Below are 9,699 nucleotides of genomic sequence, written 5' to 3'. Positions count from 1 at the left end.
TATGTGCCATCGAGTTGGACCCGACTCATAGCGACTCCTCCTTGGGTTGCCAAGGCAGTATCACTACAGAAGTAGATTGCCCAACCTTCTATTTAAGGAGCTCTAGTGGCGTAGTACCTAAGGCATTTGACTGCTAACCAGAAGGCTGGAGGTTTAAACCCACCAGCCACTCCTTGGAAGGAAGGCTGGGGTATCTACTTCTGTAGTGATACCGCCTCAGAAACCCAAGGAGGAGTTGCTATGAGTTGGATCCAACTCCAAGGCACTGAGTTTGTTTTTTTTATTATCTATTTAAGACGTTCTGGTGGCACAGTATGAAGCCTTGGTGGTACTGTAGTTAATGCACTTGGCTGCTAACTAAAAGGCCAGTGGTTCAAACCCACCAGCCACTCAGCAGGAGAAAAGATGTGACAGTCTGCATCTGTAAAGATTTACATCCTTGAAAATCCTATGGGGTAGTTCTACTCTGTTCTATAGGGTCACTGTGAGTTACTGACTCAATGGCAGTAAGTTTGTTTTTGGGTTTGATGGTGCAATGGTCAAAGGCTTGGCTGCTAACCAAAAGGTTGGTAGTTTGAACGCACCTAGCTGCTCCGAGGGAAACCTGGTGATCTGCTCCTACAAAGATTACAGCCTAGAAAACCCTATGGGATAGTTGTACTCTGTCACATGGGGTCTCTATGCGTTGGAAATTGACTTGATATCTAATGCAACAACTACATCATCATAATCTATTTGGTCTCTGGATGCTGAGAACAGTTTACACTCAACTACTAACTAAAAGGTGGACAATTAGAACTTACCCACTGGCACCATGGAAGAAAGACTGGCAATACACTTCCATAAACATTACAGCTAAAAACATGGGTATATGGGTGGATAGATGGGTGGACAGGTGGACAGGCTGAACTATTGTTGTTGCATGTGCTGTCGAGTTGGACCTGACTCATAGCAACCCCTCCTTGGGTTGCTGAGGCAGTATCACTACAGAAGTAGATTGCTCAACCTTCCTTCCGAGGAGTGGCTGGTGGGTTTGAACCACCAGCCTTCTGGTTAGCAGTCAAGTACCTTAGGCACTATGCTACCAGAGCTCCCGGCTGAACTATTAGGTAGGTCTATGCAGCAGGAAGTGTACCCAAGACCATGTATAGGGTTGGCAGATAATGGTCCTGTAAGTGTATTTGTATGATCTGTAAGAATTCCCAGGTATATAGTAGAGCTGACAAGGGACAAGGTTATAGTCACTTCTTGGTCACAGCCAGCTACCCAGAGGGACCGAGCAGTTGAACCAGTGGGCTCGGACCATAGCCACAAGGGACATCAAACTTAATTGGCATAACATACTACACAAAACATTGTTCCACCTCCTACTTCAGCAAGTAGCGACTGGGATCTTAAAAGCTTGCAAGCATCCATCTAGATGCAACGATGGATCTCTCCTCATCCAGAGCAAAGAAGAATGAAGAAAAGCAAAGATTCATGAAACCAATTAGTCCTGGCGACTGCTACACCATGCGATCCGCAGCCTATACGACTATGAGACCAGAAGAACTAGATGGTGCCCGGCTACCACTGTCAACCACTCAGAGGAGGATCTATGTAGGAGATCCTGGATAGAGAGAGAGAACAATGTGGAACAAAACTCAAAATCACTTGGGGGGGAAAAAAAAAGGGAGACCAGGTTTGCTAGTCTGATAGAGCCTAGTGGAACCACTGAGACTATGGCCCCTAGTTGCCATTCAGGTCTGAAACTGAACCCACACCTGTGGCTTCCAGCCAAACTAAAGACAGGCATATGAGTTGGACATGTACCTGAGGTAGATACACCCCTTGGAAAGAACAATCATGGGAGAAAGAAGGGCTATGTATGCACAAGGAGACAGCTCAGGGGGCAGGAGTGCATGGAAGGACGGACACAGGGAAGAGGTAACTATCGGGAGGAAGTGAGAGAGGAGCTGTTGCACTGTGGTAAATTGTAGTCAATGTGATGAGACAAAATGGGTGTGAACTGCTGACCGGAAAGGGAATTTGCTCTGTAAATTTTCACCCAAATCACAATTAAAAACAAAACAAAAAAACAGTGAGGGAACAATAACAAGGGCTATGAGGATTTGGAGAAATGGGAAACTTCCTGTATTGCTGGCATGAAGTAAAACTGCCTATTTTATCATTTTGGAAAACTGACAGTTCCTCAAAAAGTTAAACATAGAATTACCACACAATCCAGCAATTCCACTCCTAGCTATCTACCCAAGAGAACTGAAAACACATGTCCACCCACTGTAAAATATGTTCATAGCAGCATTATTCATATTAGCCAAAAAAAAAAAAAAAAAGATTACAGCCTAATAAACCCTATAGAGCTCTTCTACTATGTAACACATGGAGTCATCATGAGTTAAATGGACTCGCCATGAGTTGAAAGAACCCGAAGGTAACAGGCTTTTTTTTTTAAAACAACAACAACAACAACAACTACCCAGCTCTTACTATGAAGTATGCTATGAGCTCATTTCATGCCAACTGCTTCACAGACAGTTAATACATGTTGAATCACCCAAATAGGTGGATTATCTTTGCTTTACAGTCGGGGAAATTAAAACTCACAGAGAAATCTTACTAAGGCCACAGGAAGATGGGGAAAGGATTAAAATTCAGATCTAACTCTAAAATCTGTGCTTTATCCAGACATGCTACTGCATGTCTGACAAAATGAGACCCACACTAAAGGTGAGACCCTAACAAAGGTTCAAAAAAGAAGTCTCAGAAAGTTCTTCACAACTGCATTAATGACTCTATTCTCTAAGGAAAAACAGAAGACAAGTAAGTTAGGGAGGGATGTGTGTGCAGTCTGACTGAGAAATTCCACTACCAGAAGCATCCTACATCTTACATGAGGCTGGATTCGATCACGGAGAAGAGACATTGGTAACTTGCTTTGCTTCATGACAACTTTGTATGGATCCTTCATAACTGTATCCATTTCCTCTTGAAATTTTTGTAATGATGACTGCTTAATCACACGTGTGTTTCCTGTTTTACAAATAAAAAATGTTGCCATTTAATAAGTAACTCACTTTTACTTTTCCATCTACTTCAGAGTGACACTGTGAAAGGCAGATTTCAAATCACTTCATCCCTTATAGACATTTTCAAACTTAAAAGAGACAGAGAGAAAGAGAGAGACAGACAGCGAGAAAACAAAAACAAAAACCAAAAAAACTGCCTCTTCTGCACTCATACAGTATGCACTAATCCACCAACCCAGACACACAAAAGGTTTCAATAGTTTTCCAAGCCTGATTTCCTGACTGGATGAAACCGAAAAATAAACATCACTGGAAAGAACTGAGATGTGACACACGTCCTACACTTCCTACTAGATCTGGCAGAGTGATCTGGAGTCAATCACTGCTGATCAGTGGTTATAGACAGAGAATCCTGAAGCATAGAAACTCTGTTAAACAGTCACAGATAATAGTTTCAGGGTTAAGGAGGTTTGAAGGGACTATTCAATTAACCAAATATCCACGTAAAGAAATAAAATAAGAGCCCAATACCACTACCTAGAGAATGCCATTAAGTTTGAGATCCTGAAAAATGTATTCAATTAACCAGCACACTGCAACACAGATGCAAACGTTGGTGGGGGGAGCAGAGTGGAGGTGTTGGTGCTCACAGCAGGGCTAATGCTTACACTGCACTATTTGCCAGGCACTATTTACTGGTAGCATAGTGCCTAAAGCATTTGACCGCTAACCAGGAGGCTGGCGGTTCAAACCTACCAGCCACTCCTCGGAAGGAAGACTGGGCAATCTACTTCTACAGAGATACCTCCTCAGAAACCCAAAGAGGGACTGCTATGAGTCCTATGAGTCGGAATCTACTTCTGTAAAGATTTACTGCCTCAGAAACACAATGGAAGTCAGAATCCACTTGATCGCTGTGAGTTTGTTTGTTTTTTTTTTTAAATTTACATCTATAAGGAGCTCTGGTGGCGTAATGCCTGAAGCATCTGACTGCTAACCAGAAAGTTGGAGGTTCAAATCCACTAGCTGCTCTGTGGAAGGAAGATGAGGCAATCTACTTTCTTAAAGAAACCCAACAGGGGTTGCTATGAGTCAGAATCGACTCAATGGTAGTGGGTATTTACGTATATAATTCACGTAATTACTACACCAGTTCTGTGAGATATGTACTACTTTCATCTTCATTTTAGCAATGAGAAAGCTGATGAACGGACAGACTTTCAATAACTTGCCCATGGTCACACAGATGGCAGAACTGGGAGTCAAATCGAAGCAGTCTGGATCTGCCACGCTGAATGACTCTCTAAGAAATTTTCTTTGATACTTTTCTGTGTTGCAATATCCTAGGGGTTATCACTCCCATGAAAAGATGTAAAAGATACTCAAGGGAGTTACCATTTGTCTCCAAGCACAAAGGTCAACCAGGCAAACAATGGGGTCTGATCATCTGAAGAGCCCAGTGGCTAAGGGAAAGGTCAAAAGCCAAGAATGAAATGAGGGTGGAGTTCCCAAAGAAACAAGCCCTGATGCTAACTCCATTTACTTGTGAGAAGGACCCATGCAAGATTCTTTGTCACTCAGTTCAAACATAAACTGTTAAGAAAAAAGTTTCAGAGGAACTTTAGGCTAATGAACTTACTCTGCTAGGAAAGGGCACAACTCACCTGCAACACCACCTCTCAAACAACAATCTCTCTAGGTAACCAGAAACCAAGACAGGAGAGTCCATGGTCTGTTTTGCTAGGTCCTTAAGGATGCTCTCATCTGGCTAGGAGGGTTAACTTAATGATCAACAACAAGAAGCTTGCTTCAAAAAAGAGGTTATTTATGAAGTCCATCAGTGCTACTTTTCTTAGCACTTTTCCACACCTATTTTTCTCATCTAATACTTGCCAGTTCCACTCACCAACAACTACCCTTAAACAAAAACAAAACAAAAAAGAACCTGCCTTTGGGACACCTGAGCATTCTATCCTTTTCCACATGGTGCACATTTTGTAGAGCAAAAGTAAGAGGGTACAGTACTCACCAAACCACTTGATATTTGGCTCTACTCTTGCCACTGTGCCAGAAGCCACTGTTGATTGGTATTGCAGGGGCTTAATCACTTTACCACGACTGTTCCTAAATTGAGGAAGTAACAGATTTGGTTGATGACAGAAATAAGGCAACAGCAAAGTCTGGCTTACAGAATACCCTTTCCATCAAAAGGACCTTTTCCTTTTGGTTTTAAATGATCATGAAATACAGATTTCAGTAAACAAAAAGTACTTCCACATTTGAAACAGATTGCCCAAAAGCCATTTCACCTCTTGCAACAGAGCACATAATGATTTCTCCTAGATGAATAACAAATAATGCTGATGTTTAAAAATCTGTTTACTGTTTGTTTGCTTAAAAAAAAAAAATCACATATTTGAGTTTTTTTGGGTAATTATCTGAAGACTGGTTTAAATAAATTTTAAGCAGAGGGTAATTTATGCTGGAACTCAAAACTCTAAAACAAACTGCAAAGTAGGTGACTGAAGCAGATTAAAAGTTCATGACACTTGTGTTTTAAACACATCTTTTAGAATGGTTGAAGAATCTAATTACCAAACAAATTAAGACCAGCTAATAAAACGCCACTCAGCAAGTTCCTGCGGGACAGGCTGCATCAGCAGAACCCAGAGATGCAATGCATTTCCAAGTGCCAGACTGCTGTGATCGAAAGTCTGGCATTGAAGGAACACGTTTTCTGGCTTTCGGAATAACAGTCCTATATACTATGTTAAAGAAAACCAAATTTCTATCTAAAAGATAGCTAACTTAGATTGTATCACTGGTGGAGGCTGAGGCTCAGAGATCTCCAGTTGGGTCACAGTGAGTCAGATCTGACAAGGTGGCAGTAAATTTGGTTTGGTCTATTTAGACATAGTCACTATTTCACCAATCATTGCCCATGGCCTTAATAGAAAATTAATAGTTTATGATAACAATACCCATAGAAAATTTTGATATGGTAGATATTTGAAAATATACCAACAGAAGGTTGTTTGGGAAAAGTGGGTGGTAGGAACATCAAGGCCTAGTAGGTCTCAGCTACAAGTGAAGGGCATGAAGGAAAGAAGATAGGACGGTAGTGCCCAGTGCTCACCTGCGCTCCTTTTGCCTGTACATATTCAGGCGCCGGATTGTGGCCCGGTCCCTCATGTTTTGGCCTCCTGCTCCCTGCACTCGATCTAGGAGGGGCATAAGTGGACAACACACTATTTGACAACCAGCAATGACAGGTATGGTCATTACTCAAAATGCACTAACCAGCTCACCCAAACTAGGCAAGCTGCTACCTTACTACAAAGTCTCTACTTCCTCCTTATTTTGCACCAACAAAATTATTATTATTTGAAGTTACCTGGTAAAACAAAGCTGTCCCAATCTTTAATGTTCAATAGGATTGTGTTTGATCATGATAATGGCTACTATTTTTTGAGCACTAATTATGGCACCACATTACCCACATTGCAGGCACTGCCTCATTTAATCAATACAATAATTTTATAAAGAGGGATGGATGCATTATCCCCATTTTTTAGACTCAGAAACTGAGGCACTGTGGTCAGATAACTTGCCAAACATCACATAGCTACTAAGTGGCAGAGCTAGAATTTGAAACCCAGTCAGTCATTACCTATGCTCTTAATCACTAGGCCACATATCTGTGTCTTAGTTTATCAAATATTGAGGGCTCATACATACAAGGCACCATGTAGATTACAATTTTGGTACATAAGTGTAGGAAATATTTGATTTCAGTTTAATCAACCCTAAAGTAGGTAGTAATTCTTGCCTTACAATTCAGAAAGAGAGATGAGGACTAATGAAGAAGGTAATTATTAGCCTAGCTTCTTACTGTTAGGAGCTTTGGTGGTACAATGCCTAAGGCATTTGACTGCTAACCAGAGATTAGCAGTTCAAACCCACCAGCTGCTCAGTGGCAGGAAAACGGGGCAATCTACTTCTGTAAAGATTTACCACCTCAGAAACCCAAAGGGGGTCACTATAAGTCAGAATTGACTCAATGACTGAGTTTGGTTTAGTTTTGGTTTCTTATTTTACCAAAAACAAACTCGCTGCCATCAAGTCAATTCTGACTCATAACTACCTAGGCCCAACTGGGCTTCCAAAGCTATAAAACTTTACAAAGCAGACTGTCTCATCTTTCTTTTGTGGAATGGCTGGTGGGTTTGAACTGCCACCCTTTCAGTTAGCAGCCAAATGCCTTAACTACTGCACCACCAGAGTGCCTAAGCTTCTTATTTTAAGGAGCCCTTCAAATCCTGTCTACTCCTGCAGTGAAGTAGTTAAGCAGGATGAAGTGACAGGAAGACTAGGGGCTCTATGACTCACTAACTGTGAAAACTGCAAGAAGACCCTTGCCCTATTTCGACTCAGTTTCTTCATTTATGAATTTATGATCTCTACGAGACTTTCACAGAGAGTCCCTCAGTGGCACAAAAGGTTAAGCACTCAACTACTGATCGAAAGGTTGGCCGTTCGAACCCACTCAGAGACACCTCGAAAGAGAGATCTGGCAATCTGCTTCTGAAAGGTCACAGCTTTGAAAACCCTATGGAGCCATTCTACTCTGCACATACAGGGTCAGAATCGAATAGTCAGAATTGACTGGGCAGCAACTAACAAAAACAAGGACCGTTAGTGGTCTAACATTCTAAGATTCTAATCTACAAAAACCGAGTAACTTCTTAAACCAGGGAAAACGTTCAACATGCATTAAAGTCACCAAAAGCTTTAAATCACATCCTAAAACAAAGTTTTAACCACTAAACGCAAATGGAAGGGACTCCGTTCAAAGACAATCTTGCTCAGCCTCTAAGTGGAACCTCACCAAAACTGATACACAGACGCAAAAACATCTTTATTGAAATGCCCATATTTGTTCTGCAGTTTTCTAAGTGCTTTACTAGATGTGATGATTCCAAGGAACAAATCCACAATCCCTTTCTCATTTAAAAGATCGAAACTAAGGTGGCAAGTCAGGTGTCGTCGAGTGTAAAAGGCCCACAACACTTTTAAACTGACCTATAAGAGCTCTGGTTGTGCAGCGCTTAAAGTATTTGACTGCTAACCGGAAGGCTGGTGTTTCAAACCCACCAGCCACTCCACAAAGGCAGGCCAGGCAATCTACTTCCGTAAAGATTTACAGCCTCGGAAACTGCTATGAGTCGGAATCGACTCCATGGCAGTGGATTTGGTTTGGTTTGATCTAAATGTAGTATATTTCCCCCGCCAAGCTGGAATAATGTAAGACTGAAATCTTTGAGGGGTGGGTGGGTAGGTATTTCAACACCTGACCTAACACAGGTACCAACAAGTGGGCAAGTTTAACTGCCCTTTCCCTCTGAACTCAGAACTCTCCAGTCTCGATCTCATAACTCAAGAGGCCTTCAGCCTGCTAGGCCTGGGTGCTCACTTTCCCCGCCTTTAGACCAGGTGCCTGGGCCTTGCCCTGCCAGGCAAGCAAGATGTCAGCCTCCTCACTGCCGCCGGGTGAAGAAACCACCCCAAATGTCGCCTCCTTTCCCGTCTCATCCCCAACAGCCACCAGCTCAACGTCCCTCCAAGCACTGCCACCGCTTTCCCCCTCCCTCTTAATATTCCTCCAGGCTTCCTTCAAGCTCCACCCTCAGCGAGCCCCGCAGCCGGTACCAGGGTTTGTGCTGGCCTTGGAGGGGTTGATGGTGCTCCGTCCTTTGTACTTGGGCTTCACCATCTTGCCGGCGCAACCCGAGCCCGAGCCGGGTCTGAGCAGTGTCTGGCTTACGTCGGGTAAACGAGATCCGAACTGCCCAGGCCCGGCCGAAGTGACCCGCGTGAACCACACTGGACCACGTGTGCCAGGGCTACGTAACTTCCGCTCGCACCACCGCTTTCCCGGCGCGCCAGCAAACGCGCAGTGCGCGCCGCCACACCTCTCACTGCGTCTCTTCCCCAGCCTCTCTGACTCAGCGCTACGTAGAGCAACCTCCCCCCGCCCCTCTCCCTCCCTGGCAACCGCCATGCTGCCCCTCCATAGCAACCGCCTAGTTACCCTGGACTTGCGACCCTGAGCTCCTACTTGGGTCCACCTCCAAACAAAGAAGCGTCTTCCCAGGTCAATGGCAGAAGCTTAAGCTTGATTATCGTCAGGATTTGTCGGATCACACCGCAGCCAAATAGCAATCAAATCGTGTCACCCTTCTTGAAACTTTCAATAACTTATCACTCTTAGAATTAAGAAAACAAAGAAGGAAAAGAAGGGAGGGAGGGCAGAAGGAGAGAAGAAATATTATAAACTCTTTGCCATCCTTGCATGATTCTACACGATCTGGCCCTTAAGTGACCTCATTTGTACCTATCTGCCTCTGGTTATTCTGGCATTTACACTTGATGGTCCTATCTGAATCACTCCCCGAATTTTTGCATATCTGGTTGCTTCTGGTCTTTCAGTTTTCAGTTTAAATGTCATCTCCTGGTAGAGTTCTAGATGTAGCAAATAAAAATATATAATGACCATGAAATTTGAATTTCAGATACCATAGGAGCTCTGGTAGCATAGTGGCTAAGACACTTGCCTGCTAACCAGACGGCTGGCGGTTCAAACCCACCAGCCACTCCTCGGAAGGAAGGT

The 9,699-nt window shown here is 43.3% G+C and overlaps 1 protein-coding gene across 1 annotated transcript in view; it reads right to left on the bottom strand.

The window, feature by feature from the left end:
* GNL2 (G protein nucleolar 2) overlaps positions 1 to 8,802 on the bottom strand; it is a 29,412-nt gene extending 20,610 nt beyond the window's left edge. Inside the window, exons 1-4 of the mRNA XM_007947669.1 lie at positions 8,739 to 8,802; positions 6,166 to 6,250; positions 5,059 to 5,153; positions 2,894 to 3,033 (exon numbers count right to left, since the gene is read on the bottom strand). Of these exons, the coding sequence (XP_007945860.1) occupies positions 2,894 to 3,033; positions 5,059 to 5,153; positions 6,166 to 6,250; positions 8,739 to 8,802 (384 nt within the window). The remainder of the gene's footprint in view (positions 1 to 2,893; positions 3,034 to 5,058; positions 5,154 to 6,165; positions 6,251 to 8,738) is intronic.
* Positions 8,803 to 9,699: the final 897 nt, after the last annotated feature.

Source organism: Orycteropus afer, unplaced genomic scaffold (assembly GCF_000298275.1).
Source record: "Orycteropus afer afer isolate SDZICR_OR568_19922 unplaced genomic scaffold, OryAfe1.0 scaffold00192, whole genome shotgun sequence".
NCBI classification, from domain to species: domain Eukaryota; kingdom Metazoa; phylum Chordata; class Mammalia; order Tubulidentata; family Orycteropodidae; genus Orycteropus; species Orycteropus afer.
The sequence above is the reverse complement of the archived record's forward strand: the minus strand, read 5'-3'. Positions and strand labels throughout refer to the sequence as shown.